The sequence below is a fragment of the Lissotriton vulgaris genome, chromosome 12, assembly GCF_964263255.1.
Source record: "Lissotriton vulgaris chromosome 12, aLisVul1.2, whole genome shotgun sequence".
Classification (NCBI taxonomy): domain Eukaryota; kingdom Metazoa; phylum Chordata; class Amphibia; order Caudata; family Salamandridae; genus Lissotriton; species Lissotriton vulgaris.
In genome coordinates, this window is record NC_141700.1 from 742228441 (window position 1) to 742245551 (window position 17111).

At 41.3% G+C, this 17111-nt stretch overlaps 1 protein-coding gene across 1 annotated transcript in view; it reads right to left on the minus strand.

Moving 5' to 3' along the window:
- LOC147678525 (extracellular calcium-sensing receptor-like) overlaps nucleotides 1-17111 on the minus strand; it is an 84860-nt gene that overhangs the window by 42817 nt on the left and 24932 nt on the right. Inside the window, exons 2-3 of the mRNA XM_086945670.1 lie at nucleotides 10173-10275; nucleotides 6967-7258 (exon numbers count right to left, since the gene is read on the minus strand). Coding sequence (XP_086801796.1) covers nucleotides 6967-7258; nucleotides 10173-10275 — 395 coding nt within the window. The remainder of the gene's footprint in view (nucleotides 1-6966; nucleotides 7259-10172; nucleotides 10276-17111) is intronic.

A 17111-nucleotide genomic window follows, 5' to 3' on the forward strand; every position in this document is an offset into this window, starting at 1 on the left:
GTCGAGCAACACCCTCACTGGAATAGCCATCAAAGAAAAGGAACTGAGAACAAAAAACGATATCATAGTGGGTTCTCAAGTAGCTGTCCGGATAACCTTTCTAACTAACCTGCTAAATCGGGCACCTATAATAAACTATTCCACAAGATAACGGCACATGCAGCCTAAAAGCCTGGGAAAAAAAGCTTGGATTTTAAGGAAAGAACTAAGAGGCACAATCAGAATCACAAGGGTCGAAAAACCTCAAGAAGCAGTACAAAAAGGAAATCTGGGAGGGCATGAAAAAGCAAACAGAACATTTCTGGTCCAAACTCCATTTTAATTCAAACCACTCAAATGCGAGAGCCTTTTGGGAGCAGGTAAATGGCCTCACAAGATCATCAAAAATAAATAATGCTGCCTGTGTCACAGAGTCATCCTGGATACTCTACTTAACATACACCTTTATGAAAGTCAAACATAGAAGGGACAAAGACACAAGAACCCTAAAACATCCATCAAAAATGAAGGATAACACTACAACATTCTCAATTACAAGGAGGCCAAGCACCAACACTATACGTTAGTTAAGACAGCGAAAGAGCCACAATATACCCTAAAAACCACAACTAATATAACACAAATTGATCCAATACTACACACAGATGTTAATGGTCCCAAAGTAATAAGATCAGGTCGAATGGACAATGCGCAAGGTCCAAATAGAATACCCCAGGTGATATTTAAAATGGACCCGGACTTCTGGGCATCCCCGTTGTCTAGTTTATACAACAAAGTGAGCAGTATTGGCAAACTTCCAGAGAGCTGGAGAGGCTATATAATTAATACTGCATACAAAGGGGGGGGGGGACTGGACAGAACCAGCAAACTATAGAATGATTGCTTTAATAGATTCAGAAGCAAAGAACTACGCCTCATTTGTTCTTAGAGACCTTGTAGACTGGTCAGACAACTACAACATAATCCCTATTAACCAGACCAGATTTTGCGGGGGCTCTGGTACAATCCCAAACATCATAGCTTTAGGATTAAAGGCAGACAAGGCTGCCCAACAGCAGAAAAATCTATACCTAAGCTTCATAGACTTCAAGGCGGAATTTGACCGAGTCAACGGAGGACTCTTCTGGAACAAACTAAGGCAGTGGGGCCTCCCAGGACCAATCCTCCGAGCCATAATGCAGCTCTACACAAATATGTGGATGCAAGTTAAAGTAGCACACAGCACAATACTCAAGCGGAAAATACATACTGAAGCTGGTCTAAAACAAGGTTACATATTAGCTCCTCACTTATTTAACCTTTTTATGGCTGATCCCTCGCCAAAGTGTGAGAAGGTAAACTCGCATCCACCACATCTAGGTCCATTATGACTTACGGACCTATCATATGCAGATGATATAGTACTGTTAAGCCACACAAGAGTAGGTCTTCAAAGAGAGATAAATGAAATGGAACATTTCGCCGAGGATGACTTATTCAAAATTAATACAGCAAAAACAAAAGTTAGGACAACAAGCCACCGTCCCCAAATGCAACAATTGTTTAAAATAGGTAACACGAACCTGGAGGCAATAACAAATGACAAATACCTCAGCCTACACATAGACAGTCAATTTAACTTTTAAACACATAATGATAATCTAATTAAGAAAGGAAACAGGTTGATATATGCCTTTTTGCACTATAGCACAGAGTTTAAATGGTCCATTGTTGACACCAGTATTAGCTGTTATTAAAGAAAAAACTCTTGCCGACCCTGGCCTACGCGAGTACAATTCATTATGGTAAAGATGCAGTAATCCTTGAAAGACTTCAAACAAAGACATAAAAAATCAGTATTTGGTTCACCACAGAACTCCTCTCCAGCACAGGTCCACCTGGCATTTGGTCTGATGCAGTAGCATCTAGCCAGAAGGTATGCAACAATAACATTGGCTAACCCGTCAGAATCTACTCAACACCGCTTTCTGGAATGCACAGGAAGATGATCCTCGATCAGTCTACCACAAGTACTTGCAGTCATCAATAAAGCCAACAAATGTGGCAGATCTTTGGCAAGAGAATCTACTGTACTCGACATTTCGACAAACACTGAAAAAAGTGGCAAAGAGGAATTCGCTAATCGAAGATAAAATCACATTTGGCAGGCGCTCCCATGCATGAATGGTATTCCAATCATACTCAGTACTACAACCTGCAGTATAACATACTCCCGATATTGAAAAAGAAAGCTATTAGCAATTCATCTTGGACCACTACCGTCTAATGCTTATCAACCAGACTCGAAGTATAATGGACCCGTGTCTTGTGCCCTATATGGTGCAGCAAAGCAGGACTTCATTTACTTGGTCTGCATATGTCCAGTTTTAAAACTAAATCAACTTTTATTGTTAAAAATGTTTTTTAATGCAAGAAGCATTCGTACCTGCAGAGCTGCTATACTAAAATACCAAACGATCAGCAGCTTAACTTCAACTGGTAAATCTTTTACTTTTGTATGAGAAACTAAATTGAGCAACATCTTGCCCCTCGCCAATACGTTGTGAAGAGCACAACAGCACTTACGGTTAAAAAAAATTGTTAGTTGCATCTGTTCGAACATTTTCTCTTTCTCCGGCAAATGTACTGTTAGTGACAATAAGCTTTTAATATGTGTATCATAAATGACATAATATGCCCAGTTTTAATATTATATAATGTTATGGTTTTAATTAATTTAAACAATAAATGATAAAGGCAAAGGACTCACCATTGACATAATTCATTTGTTGAGCCATTGGGTTTAAACAACTCACTAAATGCCTCTTGTACCTAGGTATCAATCAGTGGTGTCCAACTTTAGTTTACGAGTATGTGATACACAGCAGATCTCTGTAATAACTTCCAATGATGTAAATTATCCCTGTTTAGTCTCACTGTTTGTAAATGTGACCTGTGTGGATATTCTGAAAATGTGGACTAGATCCATCACTTGTGGCTCAATGCTGGGCATCCTTGGAATCAATGAGTACTGAGAGGTTAAATGGCAGTCTTCTTGGTATATTTGGGACTCTTTCTGCCTAAAATTACACACCATATAGTGAGATAATGCACAGCTGGGGACTCCATTTTCAATTCAATAGTTCTTTATTCGGTATTTAAAAAATACCATAAAAGTACATATTAGACAGTTAAAATCCATAAAATACAATTCATATGCCAATAATTAAAAACAATTGACCAAAAATGCTTTCAACACCGCCCTCTTGAGATTCCTCAGCCTTACAGAGACCTTAATAAACTTCATAATGCAAAACAGACTATGAGGATCATTGGCCTGGGGACTCATTTCCACTAACTTATACCCACCTTTAGAGTAACTTGCAGACTTTTTGGGAATTCACAAAAAAAAACATGAGTAGTAAGAGAAAGCTGTGACTATCACCACGAGTAGCTCTGGGATTTGTTTGTGTAAATAAATCTGTGCACATGTGTCACCTATGCATGATTGTACGTGCTAACTCTTTTTATTTTTGGTTTTGCTGTTCACATACTGAGATGGCATTTTGCCCACAAAAATGCACAACCAGCCCCTTGAATAAATTTGCTCAGACCTGATATTGCATTCCCGGGTTGATTACTCATTGCACAAGCATGGTGTAATATTATAATTTACAAGTGCAAATTCATATGTGGCAATTTCCATTGTGTGATAGTAAAACGCATATTCCCAGATAATCTCTTTCATACCTGTATAGTTCTATCTATGCCAAAGCAGCTAAAACAAAGCTTATATCTGTCTAAGGCTCGTACACACATACCTAAAAGAAAGCAGTAAAGCTCCTGGTGAATGCAACTAAACCCGCTTACTGGCTGAAAAATGATTTATTCACTTGTTACTACGGGGTGAGATTAAATTGATACCCTACAGTTAATTCAATTTTAGAACAAAATAAGTCATATTTGAGCAACAATTGCCATTTTTGTTTGCTTTTAATAACATAGTTGGTAGCTCCCTTTTCTCAAATCTGTAGCGATAGCCAGAGTTACTATATACTATTTTAAGAACTGACCTATGTATTAAAATTCTGAACCATCATAGAGTAGAATCTGACCTACCTCATGAATGTTAATTAGGTAGGTTTCAAATAGTGACTTACTAGGGAGGCCATCAGAGGATCAGAGGGCCACTGGGGTAAGCAGACCACCTTCTCTATGATTGCTTTTTAATGAAGCATTTTTTTAATGCAGTCCGAAAAGGAAACAGGTCTCCATTTAAAAAGTAAAGTTTACCTATTTTTTGTGTAAGCATTGGCAGCAGTTCTCTGGACCTCTGCCTACTCTTCAACAAAGATTTTTTTACATTCACAAATGGCAAAAGGACCATTTTGCAAATGCATTACCACTTTCTTGAAGAAACTGGTGTGGGAGCACACTGCTTCACCTCCCAGCAGAGTCGCCCCTATGCATCATGGAAGATGCAGTTCAGTTCGCCAAGCGAGTACACTCGGAAATTCTCTTGAGTGTTTCACCAGGTGGGTGCAGATTAGTGCTGGCCATCTCTGAGATGCTTGGCGATCTGAACTGCATCTACCATGATGCCTAGGGGCGACTCTGCTGGGAGGTGAAGCAGTGTGCTTCCACACCAGTCGCTTTCTTGAAGATGTTGATAAAATATCAATGATTTCTGAGCAGATAAAAAAGTATTGATACTGAGGAAACGTACAGCATTCCCCTGTTTGATCCTGAATCAGGTTCGTTATGAGATCCGACTTAAGGAGTCAGAAAAAAAAATGTACTTCTAAAATTTGATTAGTACATATGAAAAATTGTACAAATGGTTGCAAACTCAGAATTGGAGAGTCTGTAAACATTAAAATGCTTAGTACATCTGGCCCAATGCTATTTATAAACAGTAAACAGCGGAAATTGAAGCACAGGATTTTTTTCTGCTGGTATGTACCCGTTTTGCCTTTAATCAGGTGCGCTACTTCCCTTTGCTGTTCATAACCTAGGTGTGCAAAATTAACTTTCTAGTGCTTTTAATACATGGATATTTTGCTTTTCACAAGTCTTCCATCTGATGCAAGTGTGACTTTCATTTTTAAAGAGACCAGTTTGTAAACACCCACTAACCTTATCATGTTCTGTAGCTGTCTCTCACACAGGTACAACATTGCTCAGTTGAACTCGCTCAACAATCACTTTCTCATGTGCTCCTGGCTCCTCACTCCATTGATGTACAAGACTCCCTGACACTCTTTGATCAGGAATAAACATGGGAGAATTTTGCGAATTCGCGATCTGTGAATTTGCGGATTTGCGAATTCGCGATCCGCAAAATTCGCGAATTTTGCGAATTTTTGGGGTTTTTTGTGTTCGCGGGGTTTTTTGCGTGTTCGTGGGGTTTTTTGCGTGTTCGCTGGGCTTTTTGCGTCTTCGCGAGCCGCTTGCATAGCGAAGTTACCCATGCAGTCGTTTATGGGAGAGGGAGAGAGTGATAGATAGATAGATAGATAGAGAGAGAAAGAGAGGGAAAGAGAGAGGGAGAGAGAGAACGAGAGAAAGAAAGAGAGGCCGGATCTCTGAAGGGCCAGATTCCTGAGTTGCCCCTACAGAACATACAGCTTTTTATTTTTAGCAAAATGCATATGAACATTGTGCTGTAAAGGTCTCTTTTAGTTTAACCTCTCCTGACAACTCAAAATGGGTGTATTTGCCATCCTCTCCCTTCTTCCTGTTTTTTATATCTGTAAGTGCTTCCTGAGGAGGTTTAATTCCTTGGACAGGTGCCTCGTTGCCTACTTGTAACTATTCTCTGACCCTGCTTCAAGGGTCAGAGCAGGGTCAGAGAATAGTTGCAAGTAGGCAACGAGGCGCCAGGAAGCAATTAGCAGCAGGTGTCCAAGTTGAAGTTAATTTGTTTGTAACCCTTTTGTAAAAGGTTACAAAGAAATTAGGTTCAACTTTTGCACCTGCTGCTGTAACCCTTGCTTGGCTGAAAATTCGTCCCCGCTGATTCGCGGATTTTACCGCGATTTCTCGAGATTCGCGGATCGCGAAATCGCTGAAAATCCGCAAATTCGCCCGCGAAACAGATTTTACGCCCTCCCTTATTCAGGAATAGGCATGTGTTGCAGATGCCAGAAAGAACAGATACACTTGTGAGTAAAATTGATGGAATCTCATCTTGACCAATAGGTGAGACATACCAGCAATCCATAAATCCTAAAATGGTGGATGTTCAGGCCTAAATTTACTGAGAATTTGTGTCTGGGTTGCATCACTTTTTGGTACTGCACCTATGCAAAATCTATTTTGGGATTTACAAGGGCATGCAAAGTCCAATTTGCATGGCTTTGTATGGCTTGGAAAACAAAATGTTTGCATTATCCTGCATTAGTGTAGCATTAGATGGGTGGATCATCAGGGTTCCCATACATCCTCCCATGTATTTTAATGGAAACCAATATTTACAAAGACTTGTAGATATGGGTTTGTGCCAAAATAGTGCAACTACCAATGGCTGGGGTAATAGGGAGAAATGTCTTTCTTTTTTTTCTCTACATATGTTCCAAATTCTGCAGCACACATGCAAAGAGGAATTATCTCCAACTTTTAGTTTTTGAGCAGGAAGATGTTCCTTCCTGTACAAAAACGATGCTGACCACAATGAATACACCCTTGCAACATGACACAAGGGTGTCTGCATTGGTGTTGGCAGCCAAAAGTCCACCAGCAGCAGAACTGTGCCATATCTTTGTAAATATTCAAAGTTCTGCTATCTCCTTTGCATTTAAAGCAGTGACATAACTTCCCTTGATACGGTAATTTGAGTGAAATCTTAGTAAATCCTGGCCGTTGTGTGTGTCTACACTAAGCTTTGAAATAACTGGTAGTATGATTCAGAGGTTTCTACAAGTATTTACATTTTATTGAAAGATAAGTTTTTATTAGTAACAGTGGTCAGTATTTTAGTAGACTCACCTGGGGGATCCTGTAGAGCCCCAGCATTTGTGCCATGACCATTGAGCGCGTGGACCCAGAGTCACCCACAACACCCACGAGCGTTGGTTTCTCCTTGCACCGGTAGTTTGCAACGGTCTCCTCTTGCCCTGTCAGCATCCACATTGTTCCCTCGAGCACCCTCTGCAGTGCCCTGCAGGAGTCATAAATCCAGAATCCCAGGGTGATGTTGGGCAGCAGGTTAGGATTTTTGTTGATCTCCTCGATGGCAAAGGTCATGCCTTGTAGCCACTGATAATCCAGGGATCCAAACCTAAGGAACTCAAAAGGTCAAACATTTAAAGAAGAGGATTAAATACAAAATTTGAACAAATAAGCAAAAGACATGCTATATTGGTATGGGGTATGTTGATATCAAGGTATGTTGATATGTATTCTAAGAAGGAGCTCAATAGTGAAACATATACATTGAATGTTATGTGTTGAGACAAACACATAGCTTTACCAATGTAACTAATTCCAGGCAGAGACCTCATCAAGGCTCTAACCATTGTCTTCAATTATGTCCTCACATTAGGAGCCACAAGCAGGCCAGCCAGTGCACCTCATTCCAGCTAGCAGCTTCACTCTACTCTAGATGTAAAACTTGTTGTTCAGGATTTCTTTGGGAAAAACCCAGCAATACTCTGCCAGTGCATCCCAATCTTGCCAGCAGATCCATTGATATTCCAGAACCGCAGGTTCTGATAATGAACCGCAATCATGCTGTACAGTACCTCTGCTATTGCTGTTTTTGGTACATGGTTCGTGCTAACAAAATGTAGAACTTTACTCATTAATGAATTTGACACAGATTGGTGGAAATACCTGCAGCTGAATGTCACCTCTCAATCGGTGAACAACACTTACAACGCAACTTTTACATCGCAGAGCCTTTACAACGCAACCATTACAACACAAACTATTACAACGCATTGCTCTGGGGGGCGCTCTAGGATAGGGAATAGGTTAATTTACTATCCAATAACCTCCCTAGTGTCCACGGGGACTGGAGTTGGAATAGTAAATTAAACTATTCACTATCCAGCGCTCCAAAGCACTATGCGTTGTAATGGACTGCGTTGTAATAATTGCGTTGTAAAGGCATACGATGTAAATGCATGCGTTGTAACATCATACATCCCTCTCAATCACATCTGAGTTCCTGTCAGAACCCCCACAACTTCCATTTAAACACCTAAACTCCTCTCAAACATAGCTGCAGGCCTCTCCGATGTCAATCAGAAATATAATAGCAGCCAACTCAACTGATGCTACTTCTGATTTTAATCTAATCAGACCCAGGAGACAAGTGTTCTTACTGACGTGGGCCAACCATTCAAAAGCAGAAAGTGTCTCAAAAACCAAAACTTTAAGCCTAGATGCTCGGTCAACTTTGCAGACAGCCAACATTGATAGCCTCAGCTGTCCTACCAAGAGGACTTGCTTGTGAAAGACTGCTGGGTACAATTACTGCATCTGTTACAATTCTTCTATCACCAATTGAGTGGTTAGAGTCCTTCAAAAACTCAACGTGCAAACATTTCCCTCGTCATTAACACTAGGCGACCAACCCATAGCATTAAGCAGGCTGGTAGGGCATCACTTTGCAACAAAGGCACTGCTGGTGGTATCAGCCCCTCTCAAAGAAAGCTAACATCTGCCCTCCACCAGTCTCTAAGCATGTACATCATGTTAGCGAAGAGGCTTCTAGTTCAGGGTGGGTTCCGGAGTTTGGAAGTGCGACTTCCATAGTCAACTGGGCTCAACACCATGCAGGCAACAGGCCACTGGAGGGACAGTTAACTGTATAGGGAATCTAATTGTGATTTCGCAGGCTCCAAATAGCGATGCCATTGATGTACCTCCAGCTGCTTGCTATATGTAGCAGTAATGACTGACATTCCTCCACTGTCTTGGCATGCGGTTGAATAATTTAGACAGTTTATGAATAAGGTTTTGCACTGGCTTCATCTCAAAATGGATTTTGCCTTTCCCTAAGTTGATATTTTGAAGGTTCGCCGAATAGGAAGGGTGGACCCATTACAGAAAAACCAAGTGGGAGATTGCAAGATAATTAACTTTAGGCATCTTAGGCTAGTGCACAACCTGGGGCCTTATTACACAAAAGATGCATTTTCATTGTTTGTACCGGGTGCACCTTTTAAAAGGTCCGCCTGGTGCAAACAATGAAAATGCACCACATTATGAATGATGAATGTACTGCCTCCACGGCAGCTGCGAACTCATGCTGCCATGAGGGTAGCGCCTACAGGTGAAAAATGGAGCAACTGCTTTAAAGCCGCTCAATGTTCTCACAGTGCAGGCGGCAAACCGCCTGCATTTTGAAGGGGGATTAAAGATCCACTTGCAGGCTGGTGCAGTGATTGACGGCACCTGCCTGCAAGAGGATGTCAAGGGGGTCCATAGGACCCCTTTTACCTCTGCAGAGGGCTGCAGTCACGGGGCGCATTGAAAGTGCGCCACCTTTTAGATGGTCAGTGTCAGTTGCACTCCTTAGAGATTCTTTGCCGCTGCACCCATGTCTGTAACATGGCATGGGCGCAGAGGCAAAGGGATTCCCCAATGCAAATGAAGGAATGCCCTCTGAAGATAGAGCTGGTGATTTATGTGCGCCAGCGCTATCAGTATTACAGAAGGGGCAGCACAAGCGTCTGCGCCCGTTGCGCCCCTGGGGCACTTGAATCATACAGCCCCTGTTCATGAAGCTTCATCAACTCACATGCAGCCTCCCTAACAGTATTGCCATTTTTTCAGTGAGACGTCTAAACACTTTGAACCTTTTACTTAAACAACGTCGCGGCACAGACTCTTCTTTTCAGGTTCTGGGACCTGTACATCTCTTTGTAGATGTACTCTTGCAGTTCAACAAATGCACCTCATGCACTGGGAAGCAGATACATGCTTACCCTGAGCACAGAGGTGTGTTAGTGAGAGACATACTGCGAAATAAAGCCTTCTCCCTTCTCAATCAACTATGACTTGAAACCGATCGAGTCTACCTTTTGTGCTGACATGGACTCTCCATAGTGCCTGGATTGCCACTCACTGTGCCACTTGCTAAACCTACTGCATATGCCAGCCCATCCTGACCTTGGTCCGCCCTTATTACCAATGATGTTGGTTGTTTGTACACTCCATCATCATTGTCTTAGATCACAGTTTACCAGTGGTTATCATTACACAGTTTAAGACCAAAGGGATTGCCTACAGCATCTTCAGAAGTACCAGGTTTATTAATAAAACCCTGTCCTTCAAATCCTGCAAAATCTGTAGTGGCAAGAATATTCTTGCCAGCATATATTGTCTACATATTATGTAGCCTGATTGGAGTTAAAAGAAAATCTACACCCAATGGGAGAAAGTTTTTGTGTATGACATTTAGGACACAATATTTAAGGCAGAAGATATTTCTGTAAACAATATTTCGACATAGGACCTGCAGCACTTTTGCGGTCCCAATACAGATAGCAACACCAGTCTGTTGCACTGAGAATTATATGCAATACTCCAATGAGTCAGTCGTTGCAATGGATTTTTAGTCAGTCTCACTCAGTTGCACTGTTCTTATTGGCGGCGTTTCTCCAGACCTTTACACTTCAGTATCGTTAGACTTGTCACTTTAACTAGCCTTTCATGTTTAAAGGTCAAAGATGAGTTCCAAACCCTCTTGAAATAAGACATGGTGTAAATCTATTGAAGATTACTTTGTGAAGCTGTTTGAAACCAGCTGCAATATGTGATATATATCGTGTGATGTATATCATGGCTAGAATTTGCTATCATAATAATATATCAGCTATCGTGGCTATTTTCAGAACCAAAGGAAGTTTTCAGCATGGTAGGACCCAAATATGTTGCAAGATTGGCTAATTTATATATCACAGAAAATAAATTATGCCGAAAATGCAGCTGCGTCTGGGGACATTGCCGTGGGCTGTTGCTGCTGCCCTGTACTTTTGCTGCCGTCTTTCCCGTGAGGACAACGAGGTTGGGACCCTGGCTGCAACTGACTAACATTGCCAAACGCTCACCGCCGCAAACTGTCCCACGAGGACTACAAGTCCCAGCAGCCCTGCGCCTCTCGCATCTGAGGCACATCAGGCCCCTCCCCTTACTGGTATATAACTGTCTCCTATGCCCGCTTCGCGGGACGTGCGCGGGCGCGTGCCGGGAGAAGCCTGGGACAAGGGCGGGACCGTCTTAGGCCGTCCGAGGCTGAAGGAGGCTGGGCTGGGACAACCCCTCTAAGTCCTGTTCTATAAGTGACTGTTGGACTTACTAGGACTGTTTAACATTTCTTAAGTAATACCAGGCTTTGCAGTAAGGCTGCTGGTTTGTGTCCCGTTTACCCCTCTGTGCATATATTTGTCTATCCAGTAACAGCATATAGCCTTCATAATTTGTCTATTTATCAAATGCCTAAAATGGGGAAGAAGAGGATACAGCCACTTTCTGTAGATACTCGGAATAACATAGATACTTACTCAGTTAAAGCAGTCAGCGCATTAACTGAGGAAATTGACCGAACAGAAAGGCGCCTCTCACTGGGGCCTAGTATAATACCGAGTGAGCAAGTTGAGTCAAGCCCACACTCGAGAGCAAGCTCTGTAGTCATTCCAGGTACTGACCTAGAAGAAGGTGTAACCAATTTAAACGTAGATAGCTCTCGTATTTCAGTGACCCCCTAATTTATCACCAGCTGTTACCCCCTTAACACAGTTGTGCCAGCTGTACGAAAAACCAAGGGGCCCAAAAGGGGGGCCAGAGAAGCATGAGAGTGAATAAGGATATCAGTAACCCCTCCCAAGGTAATATGGTTACAACAAGGTCAACAAGGAGGCTATTTATGATAAGTTAACTGAGCTAATGAAACCTATTCATGATAAAGTCGACAATATGGCTAGGGAGGTACACAAACTCAGAAACCACATTGAGAAATCTAGCATTGCGGTCCAATCTGATGCCCCCCAAGTTATCCCAAAATATAGGCGGCACATTAGCAAATGTATGCCAAAGTAGCACGAGTGTACCCAGATTGGCAACCATTCATCAACCAGCCCCAGAGGTCAGACCAAATATAGACCCGGCCTGCAGGGGCCCTAGAAGGACCAGCAGTTTAGGGACCACTACTATAGTTTCCACTTCTGAGAATGTATCTCTCAATGGTCTGATTGCCACTTTAGGGAAGACAGTGTCGCAAGAATATAGCAAGCTAGGTAACCTAGAATCCAATAATCCATGCAGATCAGAGTCCGTGCACAAGAATTTAAATGCAGTCCCAGTCGTTATTAATTTACCACCTGAATGCAGCACCTATGTAGCAGTCCTCGTGAATATACCGAAACTAAAACCCACCCAAATTGAAAATCACGATACCCTCAAAAACAAAACCTTGCATTGGCTTTCCAAACATTATGGCTTCCCCATGTATGGGGTTAATCAGATAATTATGACCCAAAGAGTAGGTTGGGTGGGTCCTCGTGAAAAGAAAATTGAGGGCGACTGCGTAATTATCAATTTTAAAACACCGGACTTGGCAAGGGATTCCATTATGAATGCACCCCCCCGTACAAATGGGAGTATAATACAACCTTACTCCCATTAGAATTTTTCTATGGGCACCAGACAGACAATCAAAATGATGTCCATACTAATGACTGCTTTAGCGACAATCACTATACCAATGCCCATCATTTGTTCCTTTCGTCTAAATTCTAGAATCGTTTTACCATTCCAACTTTTAATAGATACCAGGCTTTTGAATCATTGGAGGATATTGATTGACTTGCGGAACACTATGATCAGGCGCATGATGTTGATACTACAAGCCCTCAGAGGGGAGTTGAAGATCAGGCTCGTATAGCCAATCCCGGGGAGCAATCGCCTAGTATAAAAGCTTATGGCGAGGCGGTCAGACCATATAGCGTAGTAAGGAAATCCCCGGTGGTGGTTCCAAACGGTGATAAACTGAAGGCTCCAGCTACAGTACAAAATAATATTTCACTGTTAGCCGCTATTAATTTATCCAACAGTCTAATAATACACCAAACTCAACCTATCCCAAATGCGACCATTGAAGAAGGCCTAAATATCATCACTTGGAATATAGCGGGCATCAATTGCAAGCTGAATACCCCATTCTGGAAGGACTTTATCATACAAGGGCACGATATTATTTGTCTCCAAGAGACTTGGTATAGAGAGCCAATTTACGTGGAGGGTTATACATCTTATTGGGTAGAGCCAGTGAATTCTGCAGCAGGTAGGGCAAAAGGTGGCCTCCTAATTCTGATTTCGACTAGTTTAACCGAGTTTAAATTTAAGAGTCACTCTGAGATAGCCCCTTATGCTCAGCTGCTATGTTTAGAGCATCATAAAGGTAAAGACCTGGTTGTAATTAATTATTACAATAATATTTTTGATGCAAGTAGGGGATCCATAGTACAGGATATAGGGAGGGAGATAGATGAGATCCAATCTCAGTCAAATGACCAACCGGTCATTTTCTGGGCTGGAGATTTTAATATACAGGTTTGCAGATTTGCACAAAAAGGGACCTGTGGCTTCCTGGGGGAGCAAGATCCTAGAGGTAGTGCCCCACATATTCATTTTACACATAATAATTATGGAACTGCACTAAATAACTTAGTAGCTAAATTAGATTTGGAACTATTGGATTGTACCATGAAAAAGGGTAACATCAGATACCCAACCTTTAAAGGTAGGGAAGCCCACTCTAATATTGACCATATTCTTGTCTCCTGTGGCACGGCCTACTCTAACCTATGGGTATTTGAGCAGGCCGTAAGTGATCACAACAGCATTTCCCTGTCACTATTTAGCTAGGGGTATAAATACCATAATTTTAGTAGCCCAATTAGGGATATCGCCGCGGCAAGACCTAATGGTATGAGAATCAAGTGGGTTAACTTTAATCCCGACAAACTTTTAGAGGATGTCAAAGATAAATGCAGTGCAGAGATAAGTTACTGTCTAAGTAATGAGGTAACCCCTGCTACATTGCTCTCCAAGTTTTATAAGATTAATATGGTCACAGAGGGCATATTGACTGGCAGGAGTCAGAAACCAAGGACTACACAGGCTGGATGGTTTGATAAAAATTGCATCCAAGCTCTATCCAAATTGAAATCGGTTTTAGCTGCCAAACCAAGAGATCCTGCACAAATTAGGGACAAACGTCACAATTACAAGATCTCTTTGGTGGCGCGGAAAAAAGAACTACAAAATGAGACCTGGTCCAACCTTAATCTGGCAGCGGATACAAAAAATAACAAATTATTTTGGGAGATTATTAATTGTCCATATTTAAAGAATGATAATATTCCTGAATTAACTTTCCATGTAAACTGCAACGCCTGGATAGACCATTTTACAAAGATTTTTAACCCAGATAGGTTGATTTTAGATTTTTCCTCGAATAATAAATTTATATGGCCCATTACATCGTTACTTATTAGTTTGGATGAGGTATATGAGGGGCTAGTAAAGTGTAGCGGAGGTAAAGCCCCGGGCCCCGATGGTGTGATGGTGGATTTATATAAGCATGAGATGAATTTATGGGCACCAATTTTAACACGGTTTTTTAACGCTGCTATCGAAGGCAACCTTCCATTGACTTGGGGCCAATCTATAATTGTCCCCCTTTTTAAAAAAGGTTCTAGGTCTAAGGCATGTAATTATCGCCCTATCTCCCTTCTGGATTCGTCCATTAAAGTCCTGAGCAGAATCCTCTTAAACAGTCTAGAAACATGGGCAGAGGAAAACACCATCTTATCGCCAGTACACTATGGGTTCAGAAGGGGAATAGGCACAATGCAGCAGTGTATAAACCTCAACCTTATTATTAATAAATATACTACGGTCAAAGAAGGGAACTTATTTTTATGTTTCGCCGAGTTAAATAGTGCCTTCGATTTAGTTGAACACTCTCTTTTATGGCCTATTTTATTGGAAATGGGAGCGCCAAAAGAGATTATACATTTCCTGTCAAGACTATACGAAAGATTATATAGCAAAGTGCATTTCGGGCCCGCCGGTGAATGTACTCCCTTTTTTAAGGTCAATAGAGGCATCAGGCAAGGCTGCGTTTTAGCACCCCTTTTATTTTCCCTATTTATTAATCAAATTGACACAATCCTTTGAAAGACTCCAGCGGATGCCCCCTTAATAGACGGTAACCCAATCCCAATACTGCTCTACGCAGATCATGCGGTCCTCCTATCACGCACTCAAAATGGTCTCCAACGACTTATTGACAAATTCCTGCTGTTTGTGGACAGTAGGAAATTGCTAATTAATAAAGTTAAAACCTTTGTAATGCCATGCGGGAAGAAGGCCAAGCAAAATAGGACCTTTTATTTAGACGATGCCAACATTGAAACCGTCAAAATGTTTTGCTATCTTGGCATAACATTTTCTGGAGATGGGAGGTGGGTTAATGAACAGGAGAATGTGCACCTTAAAATGGTTAGGAACGCCAATAGCGTTTTTAGATTTGCTGCCAAACTGGGGAACCGCAGAATCAAGGATATGGAGTCAATTTATAGCGCAAGGTGCCTAGCATCTGCTCTATATGGGGTGGCAGTATGGGGCCACCACACCCATAGCGGCAAGCTGATCCAACACGAGGAAAATGTATTCCTGAAACACTTGTTGTGTGTCCCAGCATCAGCCTCTATTGAGATAATCCACAGGGAAGTGGGCCTAAATTACATTAAGGACCTAGTAGCCTTACGTCCGTTGGTACTATGGCGGTCCATTTGGTCCAAAACTGTAACAAAATTTACACAGAGTGTAATTAGTGACTGTTTAAAGCTAGACCATTGCTCACGCATTCCATGGCTTAGACATATTCAATATTGGTATAAGTTACTCTTTGATCTAGATCCTTTTTTGGAGACGGACCAGGTTGCATCTATATCAAAAAAAGAGCTTAAGGAATCCTTTTTAGAATACTCAAGGAATGCCAGGGCTACTGACCGCGAGAAACAATGTACCCTGATCTTTTATCTTGGGCATAATGCAAGCAAAGGTTTTCAGCCCTACTTAATAGAAGTCACAAGAAACTCCCACCGCTTCGCATTAACACGTTTAAGACTAGGCAGTGTCCACCATCTTGTGGCATTCCCTCATATTAGATGGAATAGTATTTCCCCATGCCCTTGTGATGATATTTCATAACAAAGCTGTTGCCATTTTATGCTGTTTTGTAAATTCTACATTTTTATAAGGAAATTTTATTTAAAACCTATTTTTTTTAAATATAAGGTACAATCTACCAAGGCTGCGATGCAGATAATGTTTACTCTGGGAAGTTTTGATATATGTTTTTATGTAGCTACATACATTTTAAGATGTATGACTGCCAGGAAATCAATTATTATTTGAGCATTAAGCATTTAGGAACTAACACATGTCACTTTAAGGAGTAGAGCGGAGCCTTTATTATTAGCCCTCATAAGGGCATAAGCACAATTGTCAGGGATACTGTATTTATGTGATTTCTGGTTACTAGCACGCATCACTTTACCTGTGGAGTTTTACACATGCGCTGTAAAGGAAATTGTACTTTAGTAGGCGTGCTTTGCACATAAAGAGTTTGAAGTTCCTAGACATATTTACTGCATTGCCTTTCTGTATGACTGCACATTAGAGCTTCTTTTAATTGTTCTCAGATTGTGGATTACGCCTAATTATTCGGAAAATTGCATGGATATTGCAAGGTCTTAAGCACAAATATTGTATTATAATCACAGTGCGTTGTCTTATGTTTTACGCTTTATGTCTGCTATATGGTTATGTATATATACCGAATAAAGCATTTTGAACTGAACTGAACTGAAGACATGGTGTAAATCCATTGAAGCTTACTTTGTGAAGCTGTTTGAAACCAGCTGCAATATGTGATATATATTGTGTGATGTATATCATGGCTAGAATTTGCCATCATAATAATATATCAGCTATCGTGGCTATAATCAGGACCAATGGAAGTTTTCAGCATGGTAGTACCCAATTATGTGGCAAGATTGACTAAATTATATAGCACAGAAAATAAATTGTGCCGAAAATGCAGCACATTT